The sequence below is a fragment of the Stegostoma tigrinum genome, chromosome 7 (assembly GCF_030684315.1).
Source record: "Stegostoma tigrinum isolate sSteTig4 chromosome 7, sSteTig4.hap1, whole genome shotgun sequence".
Taxonomy (NCBI): Eukaryota; Metazoa; Chordata; class Chondrichthyes; order Orectolobiformes; family Stegostomatidae; genus Stegostoma; species Stegostoma tigrinum.
The window spans coordinates 52597888-52617771 of record NC_081360.1 but is presented as its reverse complement, the minus strand read 5'-3'; the positions used below and the strand labels follow the sequence as shown (position 1 = coordinate 52617771).

Here is a 19884-nt window from a genome sequence, read left to right as displayed (position 1 = left end):
ATAGGATACATAATTTGGCTCAATTTGTGGAACTGTCAAGGTGTGGGAATAACAGAGGAAGTCAGAATAATGATGAGTTTTAGAGAATTAATATCAAATCATAGGAAGAATTATATTGGGCTTCAACGCGTGAATAAAAGCAACAAGTTAGACTCTGCTTGGTGTGCATGTTACCATAAGAAAAATGTTCAGTTCCATTGAAATCAAAATCTCACTGTGGAAATTTCTAATCACAACAACAAGAACAACTTGCTTGTATGAATCACTGCTGATGCGCTAAAATGTCCAAGTTGCATCACAGGGTCATTATAAAACAAAATTTGACATTAGCTAATCTTAGGGCAAGTAATAAAACAACTTGGTCAAAAGGCAAAGTTTAAGACCGACATAAATAGTGAAAGAATAGCTTATGCTGGAAATGCCAGTGCTTAGGATTGGCAAACAGTAAAGACACAATTATTTGGAGGCCAAAATTGAAAGGGAAGGCAAAAGAGGGATTTGAAAACAAGGATGAGAATTTTAAAATCACTGTGTTATTAATCCAGGAGTCGGTTTAGATCAGCACCAGAGAATAGATACACCAGACTTGCTGTTTATTAGGACACAAGCAACATTATTTTGGCTAGTCTCAAGTTTCCAGAGGCCGCAGCAAATGTTTACTATGTCCAACTTCAGTAAGTTATGCCAAATCTATGTCATGCTGTAGTCACAACCTAATTCTGAGTCTTAGCATGCCCTATGGCTTTATTCAGAGCTATGTAATTGGTCCAACAAAGTCTCGCAAGCCCTGATTTGTGGTGTTGTTTACTATCTATTTACCAGGCACAACCATCACTCTGAAAATAACAAGTAGCTTAAAGCCTCTTTACAGCATCCTGAAGTTGCATTGATTTTCTGGACTGTGACAATTACATGGGAGTCCCTCAAATCATGCCATACTTCTCACATTGTATTTCACAGAATGGCTATGGACTCTTCCATTATCTGGATCATAGAATGTTTCATATCAATACTGTGGTAAAGGAGCTCTTTTAAGGACAATTCCCCAGACATTCTGGTCCTTAAGATCCCCAGACAGTAGCCCATTTAATCTTTAATATTTTGAGGGACAAGGATAATGCAGAAGCAAGGACATTGGAGAGGTGGAGGCATAGTGGTAGTGTCACTTAACTAGTAATCTGTAGTTCCAGAATAATGTTCTGGGGACATGGGCTTGAATCTCACTATGGTGGATGGTGTAATTTGAATTCAGTAAAGATCTGGAATTAAAATTTAGTCCAATGGCAACCATTGTTGATTGTGCTAAACATCCACCTGCTTTACTATGTACTTTAGAGAAGGAAATCTGTCATCTTTACCTGGCCTGACTCACAAGTGACTCCAGACCCTCAGCAATGTGGTTGACTCTTAATTGTCCTCTCACTTGTCTCAACAAGCCGTTGAGCTCAAGGGCAGTTGGGAGGGGCAATAGATGCTGACCCAGCCAGCAACACTCGGTCCTATCAACAAATGACAAATAACGTTTGACTTTAGCACCAGGCTGGTTCTCTAAAGTTAAACTCAGTGAGTCATTAAACCCACTTGTGATCTCTCCAGCTGTTCTCATTGGGAGGTTGGTGGCAAATCACCATGCTCAGAGGCTGCCCGCTGACCTCATGTAAATGACAGGATTGATTGTTGGGACTTAGAATTAGAATATCTTTTATTGTCACATCTATTCGAGTATTCTATATAAGAGTACGGTGAAAAGTTTACAACGTCACCCCATATGGCATCATCTTAGGTACAAAGTACCCAGGTACAAATGTTAGATACAAAATACAGAACTAATAGGAAAAAGAAAGGGGAAAATGTTACATAGGTTAAAGTGGTTCGCAGTATACATTAGCAAAATAAGTTAGTCAAAAAGATAAGCATTACAGTCTTTCCATAAAGGGCCTGCAGTAGATCAGCACAGGAGGCTTCCACACATTGATTGACTGGGCTCGCAGGCCACTGACAACCTGTACTGGTCTCCAGTCCAACAACTGTCGCAGTCTACTTGGGCCTCCAGCCCACTGTCTGTCCCTGTCCTGCACCAGCCTCCAGCCTGCTGTCTGTCTCTGCCCTGCACCAGCCACCAATCTCCAGCCTGCAGTCCGTCCCTGCCCTGCTCCAGACTCCAGCCCGCTGTCTGTCTCCGTTGTATACTCAAGCGTCCAGTCCCCTGGCCATCTTTGCATTGGTCCAGCCTCCAGCCCTGCTCTGCTCAGTGGGGGAGGATATCCTTGACATCTGCTAATGACAACTATAGACAATTTCAGTCAATTGGCTTCCAATGGCTTCAAGGAGGGGTTTTATCAGCTTACTCACTTTGTTAATATTTGTTCAAATTTAGACAATAAGTATAGACATTGGCTTATTTAGCTGAAATATGATCCACTGCCCCAACCCCCTCTCTAATGATCTGGTTGAATAGTAGAGATTGATCATCTTCAATTGGTATCATAGGATTTTATTAAAATACTTTAAGAGACACAAAAAGTCCGAAAGCTTTCTTTCTGGGAAATGAAAATGTTTATTCTTCTTCAAAAAATGAAATTGGCTTACGCTGTAACAAGATAACTGTGTGTGGTCTGTGGACAATATGGGCTTAGTGTACAAAAAGGCCTCATTATGTTTGAATTGAAAAACTTTATGGATATGAGATTCATCATGTGTGGAACTGTATTAACATTCATATTTATATAATTGACTATGAAATTTAGTCAGCTTTCCTTTTGCTAGAGGTTTAAATTTATGATTTCCTTTTATAGTGATTCTGGAGAGGTTATGCTTAAAATTTGCAATATCATGCCTCAAGACAGTGGAATATATAGTTGTGTGGCTCTGAATGAAATGGGATCAACATCATCTTCAGCAACAATTAAAGTGCAGGGTAACTGAATCTTTTCAAATCATTTTCATAACAAACTGCTTGATGAAATGCTTGATGAACATCTTCACCTTGAAAAAGTTTTTCTCCTTAATATTTCTATCTGTTTTTGAACCTCCAATTTAGGATATTAAATAAGTAGAATTGCTGTGTTATTTCATTGGTTGACAGTCATCAGGTAAATTAGTACGTTACATAGTAGAAAATGTTGACATCTTGAATCCAGTTTGCATTGTGAATTATCACTGGGCAGTGAGGCTACATTGGATTGAGATTTAAATCTGCAATGACAGAGATCAGGCAAGCACACATTAATAAGTGAGCCATCTGTTTATTTTATCATGTTATTGGAGTACAGTACCAAAAACTGACAAAAAAATTAATCCACTGGACAAAGCAGCAACCTTTTTAATCTTGCCGCCCCTGCAATGATAATTCTCCTTTCAAGGATGTCTTTTTCCAGGTTCTGTTTTAAATACCCATTGCAGGTTCTGTTTTAAATAACTATCGAGCTTTCACTTTGCCTCTTATTTTATACTGTCAGCAGAATCGCATTACTCTTGCAGCACAGCGAAAAGATGTTTCCTTAATAGTGCTTCACTAAACAACTTTATGGGATTATATTTTTTAATGGGGGAACAGGGAATTTTAACCCCAAGGTACCATGGAATTGATGGGAGGCAAGTAACAATCCAGTGAAACAAATTCTGGCAGTAATGTTTGAAAACCATCATAAATATTCTAGCTTTGGTGTGCTGGTGTTAAACCAAGAGAAAAATGGTTAGGTGTCTCACAATGAATAGGTTGCAGTAGACCACTGCAATTTTGTTTGAGCTGAAACACTTTTGTGATTTTGCAAATCATCAAGTATGAGACGACATTGATATTGACAAGCATAAACAGGCAATTCATTAAATTATTTAAAATTTTTGACTCCCTCATCCCTTCCTCAAATACTGAAACAATTCCCATTCCAGAGCATTTCATTTTCAGTTTTGGCTTATTGCTCTGTACCTGTTATGTTGATTTTCTCCACATTTTCAGGCGTACCAGCAGCCCCAGGTCGACCTATAGCCCAGGAGAGGAGCAATAGCTCTGTTATTCTGAGATGGTTACCTCCAGCAAGTACAGGAAACTGCACCATTTCCAGTTACACTGTTGAATATAGAGAAGAAGGTAACCAATGAACAACGTGCATGTTTTCCAGAATATTGTATTTCAACAACATTTTATTTTCAAAAACGCTTTTGCATGTGCTCTCTCAGCCCGTTCTTCCCACTTACGTGCAAGGAGTGAGAAGATACACTTTCTGTTAATCTCAGTTCACCACATTTTAGGTAAATTTGAAAGCATATTGATTAAAAGAAGAAGAAAAATAACACGAAAATTTGTGATCACTAGCTTTTCAAGTAAGGAATTCAGGTACTTAGGAACAGGAACATGGGAATAGGAGTAGGCTGGTCAACTATGTCAGACTGTTCCACCAATGCGATCATGGCTGATCTGTAACTTAATTGCAATAACTTGCTTTTGCTAGCATCTTTTAATACCTTTCATCCATAGGAGATTTAAGAACCTCAGGTATAAAATGAACACTTTATCAAGCATCAATTGCCATTTGGAAGAGAGTTCCCAAATTCTAACAACTTTAACTGTACGACATCTTCCTCACTTCACTCCTGAATGATCTGACTCTGTTTTAGAGATTATGCCCCTGGTCTAGTCTCCCTACCCAGCAGAACTATTTTATCTCTCTTGGCCTTACTACTAACTACATTATCTTGAAAACCTTAATCCAATCATCCCTTAAGCTTCTAAATTCTGAAAAATATAACTGGCTTAATCAAACTGTCTTCAAATTTAAACTTTAGAATCCAGGTATCTTTCAACTGCTGCCCCTTCTTGGGCAGTACATATTCTTCCTAAGGTGTGAGGGAACTGCTCAATATACTTCAGGTGTGATTTGACCGGGGCTTTTTATAAGTGAATGTTGACTTCCAGTCCCCTGTGTTATGGTTCTCTAAATATATACACAGCAAGCTGAATCTGACCAGAAACAGGCTCAGTGTCAGTTCTAGTGAGTTTCATGGAAGGTTTCTCTCCATGAGGCCGAGCCAATTTACATCAGCTATCATCCCAGACTCACCTCATTGCCTACACTGCATGTCTTCACTCATCCCCAGAGGTGCAAGTACTCATCAGTGCCAGAACCTCTTCAACATTAGACTCATCCAGTGTGGTTGGGGGCAGTGAACTGGGATCCAAACACTTATTTATCTGCTCCTTCCCACAACAATGGTTGGATAGATGGGGATAGAGTGAAATTTTGGACTGCTACAGAATAGGTGTTCCAGTGGCTTATATAAAGGTTGTAGCTTATTACTGTGGAACATGTTCAGAACCTAATCAAAGAAATGAAGATGTACACGCAAAGAAGTAACACATACTGTTATGCCAGGAGTCAAAATTATTCCATTGATCAGCCTCGGGGTGTATGCCTTAACAGGTTATTGAGCATTATATTTGCACCAAATGTAAATGGTGGATGGCTGAAGGAGAAAAATGCTTCACAAAGAATGGAAATGTGCATGCTGCTCCATTTGATATATTATATGGTTTTCTCACAACATGAAAATTCTGCCTCAAGAATTTTCTGCTTTTCAACGTACTTCAATAGTGATGGTACAATTTGTTAATTCAGTAAGCTGTGCCATGATATTTCAATATGAAATACCATTATTAGTTTGCTTTCACATTTCAAAATAATGACCACCTATACTTATACTTATGATTCACATTTTGCATCAGGCATGTAAGTCTGTCTCTATCTTTGGAAGGATTTTTGAATCCTTCAGAAATTGACTTATGCACCTTGATATGTGATAATTTGATATAGTTGGGACTTTCAGCATATTTAGTTACGACTATCACCTTATGCCAAACTTTCACAATATTCCTCAAACAGAACTCTTAAGGTCATTGTTGAAAACAGTTAAAACCATGCAGTTGTTTTCATTCAGAGATAGTAAGAACTGCTGATGCTGGAGTCTGTGATAACACAGTGTGGAGCTGGAGGAACACAGCAGGCAGGCAGCATCAGAGAAGCAGGAAAGCTGATCGGGAGAAGGGTCCCGACCCAAAACGCCACCTTTCCTGCTCATTTCTGAAGAAGGATCCCAACCTGAAACGTCAGCTTTCCTGCTCAATTTCTAAGAAAGGTCCCGACCCGAAACATCAGCTTTCCTGCTCTTCTGGTGCTGCCTGGCCTGCTGTGTTCCTCCAGCTCCACACTGTGTTATCTCAGTTGTTTTCATGAATGTTCATGAATGGTAATGGGCTAAAAACTGCAGTTGGTATGTCTGTCTGCGTACCATTTTCAGTACAATTTCTAAAATCTTACCGAATAAAATGTTTCTTTGATATGTTTTTGTTGTTCTAGTTCATATTTCCACTTACAAGTTATTGATTAAGGGTTAATGTGGCTGCTTTCACCTTTGTTAAAATGTGTAACTGGCTTACCTAACTCTGGCTCAGTGTCCACCTGTTTAGACAGCAGTCAGATTTTCTCAGTGCTTTGTACATGGATTAGCTCCATCCTTTGCTAATTCATGCCTGAAAGATGAAGCAGTTGAGTTGTAGGTTATACCTACCTTTCTGTTTTGTTCAAATGTTCTAATCCTCTGGCAATGGAACTCTATTGCATTTTGGTGAGCAGATAACCTCAATGTGCTAATATAAGCAAAAATTTTATGTGTGAGCATTCATACCTTGTTTTGATGTAATGCAGAAACTAAAGCAAGTTACACTTTACCTTTTATGTTTGATAGTGATTTCTCACAGCTGACAGCTGATTGGTAATATCCAGCAATGTACCTGCCATATTAGTTTAAGTACTGTGACTTCTTAAATTGAAAATAATAATATAGTTGACAAAAGACAAGTACTTGCACTGAAATGGAAGAAAAAATAATATTGGAGTCCTTCAATGTTTAGGAACACTGGCATGGCAGCAATCAGTAGCATCCACTTTGGACACCTACCTTGTGATTGAGGACCTGATTCCAGGCTGTCAGTACCAGTTCCGAGTCAGTGCAAGTAACCCTTGGGGAATCAGCTCACCAAGTGAGCCATCTGATTTTGTAACACTGTCTTGCAGCAATGGTAAGTGCAGCTGAGTTCTAATTAGCCAAATGTCTTAGAAAATGTTCACTGAGAGCAATTCTGAAAGATGAAATACTAATTTATCGAGGATATAAGAGCCTTATTATTTCTGTTCTTTCTACTTAATTCTGAAGTAATAAGATTCAAAACAAACAATGTACTGAACATGAAAAATTTGGAAGATCACTTATCTAGACGTGACACTGAAATTTTGCAGCTTGCAAAGCACTGCTGTAGGTGGTTCAGAAATGAATCGAATACAAGAGATTTATTGATCAGAATGTCAGAACTTCATCATATTAAACCAAACTCTAATCAAGTGTGTGCCAGATATCCACTGAGGATCATTGGCCCAGATTTGCAGCTGAGGATTATTCATAAACTACACACGTGCCTTTTGATCAGGTCTGCCCTCAAATTTCCCGGACAGGTGACAGCAAAAGACCCATCTAGGAATGTTCGCAACCAGCAGTGAAGACAATGTCTTGCTGGGTTGTCAGGTCGGGGCTTGTAGGGATCAGTGACGAAATGGTCAGATGTTGTCAGTGTTCAGCTGGGGCCTCAGTTTAATAGTTACTCTGAAATTAGAGCAGGTTTTAAATTCTGTATCTCCTCTATTTCCTCATGGCCCTGACATGTAATTCCAATCTTCACTACTGCAATGACTAACTCCCCATAGGAATTTCTAGAGTTTAAATTGTTCATTCAGCTCATGCACCCAATGAAAACTCAATACAAGGTTCAATTTATCCTCCTATAGAAAAATTGAGCTTGTTTGATCCTAAATCAGGAAAGAGTTGAAAGAACTGAATTGAAAAAAAAATCTATTTCATTTGTTCATGGGATGCATGCGTCAATGGCTCGGCCGCATTTCATGTCCAGCCCTAGGTGCCCTCGAGAAGATGGTGGTGAGCTGCCGTCCTGAACTGCTGCCGTCAATGGGCTGTAGAGATACTTTGGTGCTGTTAGGAAGGGAGTTTCTGGATTTTGGTCCAGTGACACTGAAGGAATGGTTGGTGATATATTCCCAAGTTGTGATGGTGAGTAACTTAGGAACTTGCACATGGTGGTGTTCCCATACTTCTACTGCCGTTTGTCCTCTTTCATAGTGGAGTTTGCAGTTCAGTAGATTCTAAGAAGGACTCTCAGTCAGATGCTGCATTCACTGTATTTGCCACTTCCAGAGAATTACAAGTGCTGGAATTTATTTGGTGACGATAGCATACTGCCCAGCCTCCCCATTGGAAAACTGGATCTTCCCCACACTAATCAAAACAAGGCTACCTCTCAGTGATAACATGCCATGGGCAGCCTAAACAAGCAGTGAGACTGATTTCTGTCTCTCAGTGTGAGGAAATCCTACTGTGGGACAAGAAGCCCCATGATAAAGACAGCAAAGAATTCTCAGGTGAATCCAGGATTTTTCAGAGGGAGAAATCAGGCACTCTAAGGATATTGTCGGGGCAGCATGTTTGGGAGGCCAGCTGGGGAGAAAAGAGAAAGGTATATCGTCTTGAGGAGTGGATATCCATGATGCACACAGGGGACTATCCCAAAGGATGGACCCCGACCATCCTACTTTACAATGTCAGATGCTGAAAAAGTGGACTTTTCACTGCATGGTAACATGGACAACATACTGGGTCAGTTGGCTTGCTGACAAGTTTAAAAGCCCATCTTATTTTTTAAATGGAGAGTGTGTTGCCAATTTCCACACCCAACTGTCTACAATATCCTAAAAAATTGGCACATCAATGTTTGGTTAATGACTTGGCATCATCGTGCTGCTATTACTCTCACGTGGCATGGTAGAAATCCTAATTTGCAAACAGAAAATCCCATTCCAACACTGATTTACAACTCACAATTACTTGTTGTAGGCCTGACCAACTAGCAGACCATCACTACTATTAGTACAATTGCTCTCAGTATCTTTTTTGCTTCTTTAAAAAGTCAAATAAAACTTGACTCAAACTTGCTTCTTCTAATCACCTTTGATCTCTACTCAGAGCCTACAAGTGATGACTCAAGAATTCCATGGAAGGATAACTTCGAATCTGCTTACACAGAACTATTTGAGATTGGAAGGTAGTGTAAATCTGGATTACAAAAGTACTGTAAAGACTAGGGAGGTATCTTACACTTTCAGTATCTTGAACATCTATCTTCATTGAAAGCTACTGTCCAGCTATGTTCCTATATTTATTGTAAGTCCCAAATTTATCCTCTGTTTGGCAATACCAGCTTTCTCATCTCTTGAGAGTTGATGATGAATTTTTCCACAAGAAATTGCAAGCGAAAATAAATGGGCTTTATACACTTTGATGACATTGCTAAAACCTTTCATGAAATGAGAAAATACATTGGTACTCGATGTCTTTGTAAAGGTTTTACCATGCTGTATTTATATTTGGATATGTCAATGTTTAGAACATTTGGGACGATTTAAAATTTGTTTTAAATCGATTTCCTTAAATGAATCCTGCAGAACTCCAATTTTCCAAAGGGTAGATGACAAGCTTTGCATAATCTGTGGAGTTGACGAGAGTTTGATTCTGAATTTAAGAGACAATTGCATGACCCTAAAGCTTGGTACTTTATGACATTAACTTAAATGACTTTTAACTTCACAAGAATATTGCGGCATTTAATTCTAAGCTTTTGTTTGATATTTTTTTCTTTTATCACCGATTTGTAGTGCCCCAGCTTAGATCAGCTACCTCGGAATAACAAAGCTAAGGGCTTCTCATCTGTAAAGCCTAACATTATATGAGATAATGCCTTTATCCACTGAGCTGTTGAGACAGAATGTATTTTTACAGCAGGGACACTCCATCTCTTTTGCTCCTATTATGGGATATTTAGATATATGATTCTGCATGGTTTTTGTTTTTGAAAGGAGGTATGTGTATAACTTTTCTGTGACCTGTGAAGTCTTGCAAGGCAGAATCTAATGGATTTGATGCAGCTTCTCTGCACCAGTGGTACAGCTGGTGTGAAATCCTGTCACGAACTTCACTGAGCAGCTTGAAGCCTTCCATGGGATTCAGAATGCCTGACGTGGCAGCCCTGTCCATCGAGAGCTGCCAGAGCTCTTCGGTACAAGCAGTGTCATCAGGTTGCTTTGGTTCCTGTTGGTTATCCTCTGAGGCCCAGTGCTGGATCCCAGGGCATGGGCACCATAGATGTGGGAAAGGCTAGCTGACAATATAGCATGAGGAGCATCAGAGAAAAGTACAGCTGGTGTGGCTTTTCTCTGCTCCAACTTCTTAACAGGGTTTCTGCACTGATTGTCAGGGGACATGAGAAAGTCAACATGTTCAAAAGAATCTCTGAGCTGTGACCAAATTCTGTGGGATCAGCAAATACTTAGCTTCAAGTGGCCCATCATTGAGCCTAATTACCTGCAGTACTACACTTACCGATGTTTCACTCTTGTCTCCCATGAGCGAATGTAGATGTCACCTCTTCAGGTAAAAATAGCCTGCTGATGTTAAACTGCCCAGCACTATATTTACAAGAGATTGTGAGGACAGAAGAGATCTGGGTTAACACCAGTGGCTATTTATAAAGAATGACTCCCAGATACCACATCAGAAGCAACGCCCTGGCTTGAATTTTAACTGGTTGCTGAAGTCAAAATGAAAGCAGATTGGTCTGCAATTTCTCAGCACTGGGTGGCAAACTGGTTCTCTGGCACGTGTCCTCCCATAAGCCATTTAGGATGGATGGATGGTGCTGTAGGTACAATATTACCAAATACAACTTAGTAGTGAGTCAGACACAACTTTATTGGCAAAAGCTTTTGGGAAAAGCAGGGACCTCAAAGGGGTGTCACCAAACTTCTCAGCTATTGTAAAAAAAATTTCAAAGCTTATATACATTTGCTGTTACTCGCCACCCTCCCTCAGTCACATACACAGTTCCTTAATCTGTTCCAAGCGTCTCACAATTAGCAGATGTTGCCTCCCCAGCTTCGGTCTAACGGTCACTCCCTTATCAGAGTTGTGTTGTTAGCTTGCAAGATCTTGCTGTTTCAGCGTGGTTCTGCGTTTTCAGCAGTTTGTATTGTGCAAGAGATTACTTCATGCTACTTGTTGTTCGAGGCGTTAGCAAGTTAACTCTTTAGTTACGCTGCTCCTGCAATGGCTTGCAAGCATGGGCAGTAAATTTACCTCTGGGGACACCCTTTGCAGATGCTGACTGGAAACTTTTAAGTCAGGAACTGGGCCTTTCTTTAACCTAAAACACAGCCCAGTGAGGCAGTCTCCTGGGAGCAGACTGGGGGCCGGGGAGGATTTGATTCAATATTCTGTTATTCTGTTACCCCATTCAAATCCACCACCCCTTCCCAATAAGTTATCATGATTCCCCCAGCTCCCCCTACAGCTACAGTCTGGTGAGAGTGATCTCAAATTGTAACAAGGATTTCAGGGGGCACCTCCATCTGTGTTGTCATTTCCCTCTCCTATAGATATTGACAGATTCCAACTTTAATGTGAGGCTTTCAGTCTCTCAGGGCCTCCTACTGATTCTACAGCTTTAGGAATCAGCCTGGCCTCCTTAATTACATTACAAACACTCTTCCTGGCCACTAAATGGCTACTGCTTCAAAAATCGCAGCTCTTTCTGCTGCTTAAACTTCTCACAATTTCTAAAAGACGTTGAGCAAAAAATAGAAGCTGCCTTAAATGTATCATCAATGGTTTATGCTTTTATCAAGTAATCTCTTGCTTGTGATCAAAGTCACGCATGCTGACAAAAGCATGTATATACACATCTGTAGTAATTATACACAAAGCTACTTTGTTTTACAAATTGCGCAAACATCCTTTAAAAATCAGTGTAGCCTAAAGACATTTCATTTTTTTGAGAGAAGCAATAGGATAAACAATAGTAACATGACACAGTTAGAAAACGCAGTGGTAATGGGAACTGCAGATGCTGGAGATTCCAAGATAATAAAATGTGAGGCTGGATGAACACAGCAGGCCAAGCAGCATCTCAGGAGCACAAAAGCTGACGTTTCGGGCCTAGACCCTTCATCAGAGAGGGGGATGGGGGGAGGGAACTGGAATAAATAGGGAGAGAGGGGGAGGCGGACCGAAGATGGAGAGTAAAGAAGATAGGTGGAGAGGGTGTAGGTGGGGAGGTAGGGAGGGGATAGGTCAGTCCAGGGAAGACGGACAGGTCAAGGAGGTGGGATGAGGTTAGTAGGTAGCTGGGGGTGCGGCTTGGGGTGGGAGGAAGGGATGGGTGAGAGGAAGAACCGGTTAGGGAGGCAGAGACAGGTTGGACTGGTTTTGGGATGCAGTGGGTGGGGGGGAAGAGCTGGGCTGGTTGTGTGGTGCAGTGGGGGGAGGGGATGAACTGGGCTGGTTTAGGGATGCAGTGGGGGAAGGGGAGATTTTGAAACTGGTGAAGTCCACATTGATACCATATGGCTGCAGGGTTCCCAGGCGGAATATGAGTTGCTGTTCCTGCAACCTTCGGGTGGCATCATTGTGGCAGTGCAGGAGGCCCATGATGGACATGTCATCAAGAGAATGGGAGGGGGAGTGGAAATGGTTTGCGACTGGGAGGTGCAGTTGTTTGTTGCGAACTGAGCGGAGGTGTTCTGCAAAGCGGTCCCCAAGCCTCCGCTTGGTTTCCCCAATGTAGAGAAAGCCGCACCGGGTACAGTGGATGCAGTATACCACATTGGCAGATGTGCAGGTGAACCTCTGCTTAATGTGGAATGTCATCTTGGGGCCTGGGATGGGGGTGAGGGAGGAGGTGTGGGGACAAGTGTAGCATTTCCTGCGGTTGCAGGGGAAGGTGCCGGGTGTGGTGGGGTTGGAGGGCAGTGTGGAGCGAACAAGGGAGTCACGGAGAGAGTGGTCTCTCCGGAAAGCAGACAGGGGTGGGGATGGAAAAATGTCTTGGGTGGTGGGGTCGGATTGTAAATGGCGGAAGTGTCGGAGGATAATGCGTTGTATCCGGAGGTTGGTAGGGTGGTGTGTGAGAACGAGGGGGATCCTCTTGGGGCGGTTGTGGCGGGGGCGGGGTGTGAGGGATGTGTCGCGGGAAATGCGGGAGACGCGGTCAAGGGCGTTCTCAATCACCGTGGGGGGGAAGTTGCGGTCCTTAAAGAACTTGGACATCTGGGATGTGCGGGAGTGGAATGTCTTATCGTGGGAGCAGATGCGGCGGAGGCGGAGGAATTGGGAATAGGGGATGGAATTTTTGCAGGAGGGTGGGTGGGAGGAGGTGTCTATGCCTGCCTCTTTGTAGGTTATGTGGAACAGTCCATCTTCCGCACCTACACAGGCCCCAAACCCCACCTCTTCCTCCGGTACATTGATGACTGTATCGGCGCCGCCTCTTGCTCCCCAGAGGAGCTCGAACAGTTCATCCACTTCACCAACACCTTCCACCCCAACCTTCAGTTCACCTGGGCCATCTCCAGCACATCCCTCACCTTCCTGGACCTCTCAGTCTCCATCTCAGGCAACCAGCTTGTAACTGATGTCCATTTCAAGCCCACCGACTCCCACAGCTACCTAGAATACACCTCCTCCCACCCACCCTCCTGCAAAAATTCCATCCCCTATTCCCAATTCCTCCGCCTCCGCCACATCTGATCCCACGATGAGGCATTCCACTCCCGCACATCCCAGATGTCCAAGTTCTTTAAGGACCGCAACTTCCCCCCCACGGTGATTGAGAACGCCCTTGACCGCGTCTCCCGCATTTCCCGCGACACATCCCTCACACCCCGCCCCCGCCACAACCGCCCCAAGAGGATCCCCCTCGTTCTCACACACCACCCTACCAACCTCCGGATACAACGCATTATCTTCCGACACTTCCGCCATTTACAATCCGACCCCACCACCCAAGACATTTTTCCATCCCCACCCCTGTCTGCTTTCCGGAGAGACCACTCTCTCCGTGACTCCCTTGTTCGCTCCACACTGCCCTCCAACCCCACCACACCCGGCACCTTCCCCTGCAACCGCAGGAAATGCTACACTTGTCCCCACACCTCCTCCCTCACCCCCATCCCAGGCCCCAAGATGACATTCCACATTAAGCAGAGGTTCACCTGCACATCTGCCAATGTGGTATACTGCATCCACTGTACCCGGTGCGGCTTTCTCTACATTGGGGAAACCAAGCGGAGGCTTGGGGACCGCTTTGCAGAACACCTCCGCTCAGTTCGCAACAAACAACTGCACCTCCCAGTCGCAAACCATTTCCACTCCCCCTCCCATTCTCTTGATGACATGTCCATCATGGGCCTCCTGCACTGCCACAATGATGCCACCCGAAGGTTGCAGGAACAGCAACTCATATTCCGCCTGGGAACCCTGCAGCCATATGGTATCAATGTGGACTTCACCAGTTTCAAAATCTCCCCTTCCCCCACTGCATCCCTAAACCAGCCCAGTTCATCCCCTCCCCCCACTGCACCACACAACCAGCCCAGCTCTTCCCCCCCACCCACTGCATCCCAAAACCAGTCCAACCTGTCTCTGCCTCCCTAACCGGTTCTTCCTCTCACCCATCCCTTCCTCCCACCCCAAGCCGCACCCCCAGCTACCTACTAACCTCATCCCACCTCCTTGACCTGTCCGTCTTCCCTGGACTGACCTATCCCCTCCCTACCTCCCCACCTACACCCTCTCCACCTATCTTCTTTACTCTCCATCTTCGGTCCGCCTCCCCCTCTCTCCCTATTTATTCCAGTTCCCTCCCCCCATCCCCCTCTCTGATGAAGGGTCTAGGCCCGAAACGTCAGCTTTTGTGCTCCTGAGATGCTGCTTGGCCTGCTGTGTTCATCCAGCCTCACATTTTATTATCTTAGAAAACGCAGTGTTCTGGATTTAATCCATAATGTAGTGGCTGTGCCATTTAGCCACAGGACAGGTCACACGTCAGTCTCCTAGCAATGGGAAAACCTTGTGTAAATGGGATGCCTATAGGAAGCCTGTCTGCTTTCACCGCATTGACAATCAATGTCAATATTGAGCTAATTGACACCAATTCTCCCCGAATCCACTAGAATTTAGCAATGGCTCAGGGATTACAGAGAGTGGCACAGCTTTCCTAGCTGTTCCCTGAGAAGATTGCCAGGCAAACTTGTGAACTCCTGTGGGCCAGGGGTTAGCCAAGGGCGTGCTCTCTGTCAAAGGCTTTCAGTGCATGATCAAGGGACCCAATATCAAGTAAGAGGCTGGCCTTTGAAAGCTGACCTTCATTTGTTTCTGTGACTCCTGTGGAGTGCCCCTGTCCCATCACAAACCCTGCCACATGTCCTCCATCCCACTCTTACTCACCTGTAACTTGGTCCCTCTTTGATCCATGGACACATTACTGGCAGCAGTCACCATGCCAGTGGAGATGCCTGCAAATGACTGCTGCTGGCATCTGATTGACTGGCGCTTTCTCTTCAAAGTCTTTAGTCTTGTGGGAAGTCCAATATTTGTCTTTTGAGTGACTAGTGTGTGGCATCTGTAAGTCTCGAGAGACCATGGATCTGTGCCTGAAGAGTTTTGATTCAGCTGCTGGTGATAGCGCAGCGTCTCTTGCGGCTGTACAGGCCCACACGGGAGTGACAGTCTCGGTTGCAGCGACTGCATTTGAAGACACTCTCCTCCAGTGTTGCCGTGTTGCTATCGTTCCATCGAGCGTGCTTTTCCTCAGTGGCAAGCCTCAGTTTCTCCTCTCCTCACTCCAGCCCTCTGTGTAGTTCTCGTCTCCAGCGTGAGCGATCGTTTGTGACGTCTTCCCATCTCTCGACGTCCAGGTCCATTGACTTCATGTCCCTTTTGCAGACGTCTTTGAGGCAAAGATGAGGTCATCCTCATGCTCTCTTGACGATGGCCAATTCCCCGTACAGCACATCTTTCGGGATCCTCCTGTCCGGCATACGATGTACGTGACCCCACCAGCAGAGGAGCCATTGTTGGAGTAGGGTGAAGAGGCTGGGTACCTGGGCGCGGGTGAGGACTTCGGTGTTGGTGACTCGGTTGGTCCACTTGATATCCAGAATGTGTCTCAGGCTGTGAAGGTGAAAAGCGTTAAGACGCCACTCTTGTCTGGAGTAGAGGCTCCAGGTCTCGCTGAGGACGCACGCCCTGTGGACTGCACTCTTGGTGTTTGTAGCCAGCTTTTTGTTCACCAGACTCTCTCGGTCCGCCTGGCGAATGTGGAGGCTGCTGGTCCAATCCGCCTGTTGGTCTCGGAGTCCAGGGAGAGGCTGTCTGTGGTGGTGGAGCCGAGGTATGTGAATTCGTGGACTCCCTCCAGCTCGTAGCTGTTGATGGTGATGACAGGGGGTGCTCAACTCCTTGACCCAGCACGTTGGTCTTCTTCAGGCTAATGGTCAGGCTGAATTCCTGGCAGGCTCTTGAGAGGTTGTCCATGAGGCGCCCCAGTTGCTCTTCAAATTGTGCTGCCAACGCTGCGTCGTCTGCAAACAACATGTCTCTAATGAGTACTTCACGAACCTTGGATTTTTCCCTCAGCCGGGACAGACTGAACAACCTTCCGTCCGATCTGGTGTGGAGGTAGACACCATCAGTTGATGTTCCAAATGCGTGTTTCAGCATGACTGCGAAGAAGATGCCGAACAGGGTGGGGGCAAGCACGCAGCCCTGCTTCACACCGCTGCGGGTGTTGAAAGCCTCCGAAGAAGAGCCTTCGAATTGATGATGCCTTTCATATCCGCGTGAAACGTTTGGACTATTCTGAGGAGTCTCGGAGGACAACCAATCCTGGCGAGGATTTTGAATAAGCCGTCTCTGCTCACAAGGTTGAATGCCTTCGTGAGGTCAATGAAAGCGATGCAAAGTGATTGTCTTTGCTCTCGGCATTTCTCTTGTAGCTGTTGGAGGGAGAAGATCAGGTCAATTATGGAGCGTTCTGACCTGAAGCCGCACTGAGATTTGGGGGTATCCCTTTCGACAATTTTCTGTAGTCTGTTCAGGACGACGTGGGCAAAGACCTTCCCAACGATGCTCAGCAGCGAGATTCCTCTGTAGTTGTTATAGTCGCTTCTGTCCCCTTTGTTCTTATGGAGGGTGACGATGTTGCAGTCTCTCATGTCTTGCGGCACCGTTCCCTCCTCCCAGCACTGGCACAGTAGTTCCAGCAGGTGGCTAAGCAGAACTCCCTTTGCACGCTTGATGACCTCTGGTGGGATGCCATCCAACCCTGGTGCCTTCCCAGTGGGTAAGCTGTCGATGGCTCTGCTCAGCTCGTCAGGAGTCGGCAATGTGTCCAGCTCCTTCCTGACCGGTAGGCATTCCACAGTTGTCTGAGATGTTGTTTTCCCTGGAGTAGAGTTTGGAGTAATGCTCCACCTATCTCTCCACCTGTCCTGGATTTTAGTAGAGCTGTCTTGCTCTGGGTTGGACCAATGGCTTTCTTGATCCCCTCATATATTCCACGTATGTTGCCTGTGTCAAATGATAACTGGATGCTTTCACATAGCTATAGCCAGTAGTCATTTGCACAGCGTCTGGCTGCCTTCTGTGCGTTGTTTCTCACTGTCGTCAGTGCTTACAGTGTTACCTGGGTAGGTTGGTGTTTGTGTTTCAACAGTGCAGCACGCTTCGCCTCAGCGGTCGCGTTGAGCTCATTCGCGTTTGCTTCGAACCAGTCCTGTGTCTTGCTCCGCTTCTTACCGAAGGTCTTCAATGCAGTGCTGTGGGTAGTGTAGCTCCTTCTGGTGGGTCTGCAAAGAGGGCGTCCTCCAGTGACTTGATGAATACTGCCGCTTTGTCTGAATGTTGGGTCGTAGTAGCATTGATATGCTGCTTGCCTGCAGGCTTAGCATAGTGCATCTTCTTTGGTTGGAGTCTGAGTTTGCAGCAAACCAGGGAGTGATCCGCTTTCTGAAAGGACCGAGTCATGAGCACGTTTTTCAGGTGGCTGCGTCTTGTGAGGATCAGGTCTAGCTAGTGCCAGTGTTTGGAGCGGGGATGTCGCCATGAAACTTTGTGCTGAGCTTTGGCCTGGAAGTAGGTGTTGGTAACTTGTAGTTCGTGGAGCATGCAAAGCTCGAGCAGTCGTTGTCCATTGTCGTTCATGTTGCCGGTCCCATACCGTCCCAGACAGCCCGGCCACGAGTCATGGTTGGCACCCACTCTGGCGTTGAAGTCGCCAAGTAGCAGCAATTGTTCCTGATTCTGGACCGCCTGTATTTTCCTTGAAAGCTGGCCGTAATTCTCATCCTTTGCATCTTGTGTGGTATAGAGGGTTGGGGCATAAGTGCTGATAAGGTTGACAGGTCCATCGGGGTGTGCAGTCGAAGTGACAGGATCTGCTCCAATCCATCCTTGCTGGGTTGCACCAACTTCAACAGCAAGTTCTTCACGGCAAAGCCGAAACCATGCTGTCTGGTCTCGTCTATGCCTTTCCCCTGCCAGAAGAAGGTATAGTCTCTCTCATGTAAGGTCCCTGATTCTGGGAGCCTTGTCTCTTGGAGCACTGCAATGTCCACTTGGAGTCGTAGCAGTTTGTTGTTCATCACTGCCGTCTTACGGGTGTCGCTGATGTCTTGAAGGTCCTCTGACAGACCAGTTGTCATGGTCTGTACGTTCCAGCATCCAGGTCTGAATGCTGGCTTCTTTCCTTGTTGTTTTGCCTGGTGCAGTGTTTACAGTCCGTGATTCAGGATACTTGTATCCCTAAGCCCCACACACCCAGTGGAGTGGGTGGACTGTGGCAGGACAGCACCTAATTGGCTGGGGGCTGCCCAACTTGAGGCAGGCGGTAGCTGTCCAGTGAGGTGCGAAGGCCTCTCCCTCCGTCGAAAGCAACCCCTGGCGCCTTGCTCTACGCCAATCGAGTGCGGCTTATAACCGGTGACTGCTGCTTTCTGTGTTTTGCCGCCGCAGTGAGGCGACGCTGGAGTGTCCTCTCCGGGGCGCAGGCACGAGCCGGGTTGTATGAGAGATCGGCAGTTGCCCATGCAGCACGCCTCCCCTCTCCACACCACCAGTGTTGTCCAAGGGAAGGGCAGGGGCCTTGCCAGAACAAGGTTGGGTGTAACATCGGACTGCCTAAGGGACTCCGGCTCCGGATTTATCCTCAGGGTTTACTCCCGAAGCCTTTCCCATGATTTGGTACGGCCGCAGGGCAGCGGAGGTTTAAAATCAGAGTTTTCCTTCTCAAGCAATTTAAGATGTAACGTGTAAAGATTTAATGCAAAAATACAGTGAACAGTGTGCACCTTTGCAGTACATACGTGGCGCCATTCACATTAACTTAGAATAAGAGAAGAAGAAAAAAAAGGGTAACTTAAGAGAGTCCAACTTCCTTTCCACTGCCGCAGTCCCACTCCGGGCTTTCCAGCCCTCACCATGCCTCTGCTAGTGTCCTGCTGTGAGCTGTCTGACTGGCTCAATCTTGCTGCCTCTCTGATGAAGGGTCTAGGCCCAAAACGTCAGCTTTTGTGCTCCTGAGATGCTGCTGGGCCTGCTGTGTTCATCCAGCCTCACATTTTATTATCAATCTTGCTGCCACTGTCTCACCGGCCCGCTCTCATAATGCCACTAGGATTCCCGACAGTTCTCCAATTGGTGGGGGTGGGATCTGCATCACAAGGATAAAATCCATCCGCACAGAATGGCACAGCCAGGGACCCTTCCCAGTTCAGCTAATGGTCACCATGCAGGTCTTCCCCATTGAAAATCACCTACAGAGTACTTTTCCTTGTTGTACTCAAATTACTTTTCAAACAATTTATTGTTGGAGGCAGCAGGTTCCAACTAACTCATTTGATTATCTTGACTGTTAGAAAATGTATGCCATGAAAC

General features: G+C 45.3%; 1 protein-coding gene and 1 long non-coding RNA gene across 7 annotated transcripts in view; one reads left to right on the top strand and one right to left on the bottom strand.

Annotated features, from left to right (window-relative positions):
* Positions 1-10600, bottom strand: part of LOC132209821 (uncharacterized) — a 122046-nt gene extending 111446 nt beyond the window's left edge. For all 5 annotated transcript variants that reach the window (XR_009445952.1, XR_009445948.1, XR_009445950.1 and 2 more), the window contains exons 1-3: positions 10498-10600; positions 6434-6526; positions 3929-4069 (exon numbers count right to left, since the gene is read on the bottom strand). This is a non-coding gene — a long non-coding RNA (uncharacterized LOC132209821). The remainder of the gene's footprint in view (positions 1-3928; positions 4070-6433; positions 6527-10497) is intronic.
* The window catches only part of kalrna (kalirin RhoGEF kinase a), a 693809-nt gene that overhangs the window by 654481 nt on the left and 19444 nt on the right, over positions 1-19884 (top strand). For both annotated transcript variants that reach the window (XM_059647272.1, XM_059647273.1), the window contains 4 exons: positions 2796-2917; positions 3959-4090; positions 6908-7075; positions 9085-9163. In XM_059647272.1, coding sequence (XP_059503255.1) covers positions 2796-2917; positions 3959-4090; positions 6908-7075; positions 9085-9163 — 501 coding nt within the window. The remainder of the gene's footprint in view (positions 1-2795; positions 2918-3958; positions 4091-6907; positions 7076-9084; positions 9164-19884) is intronic.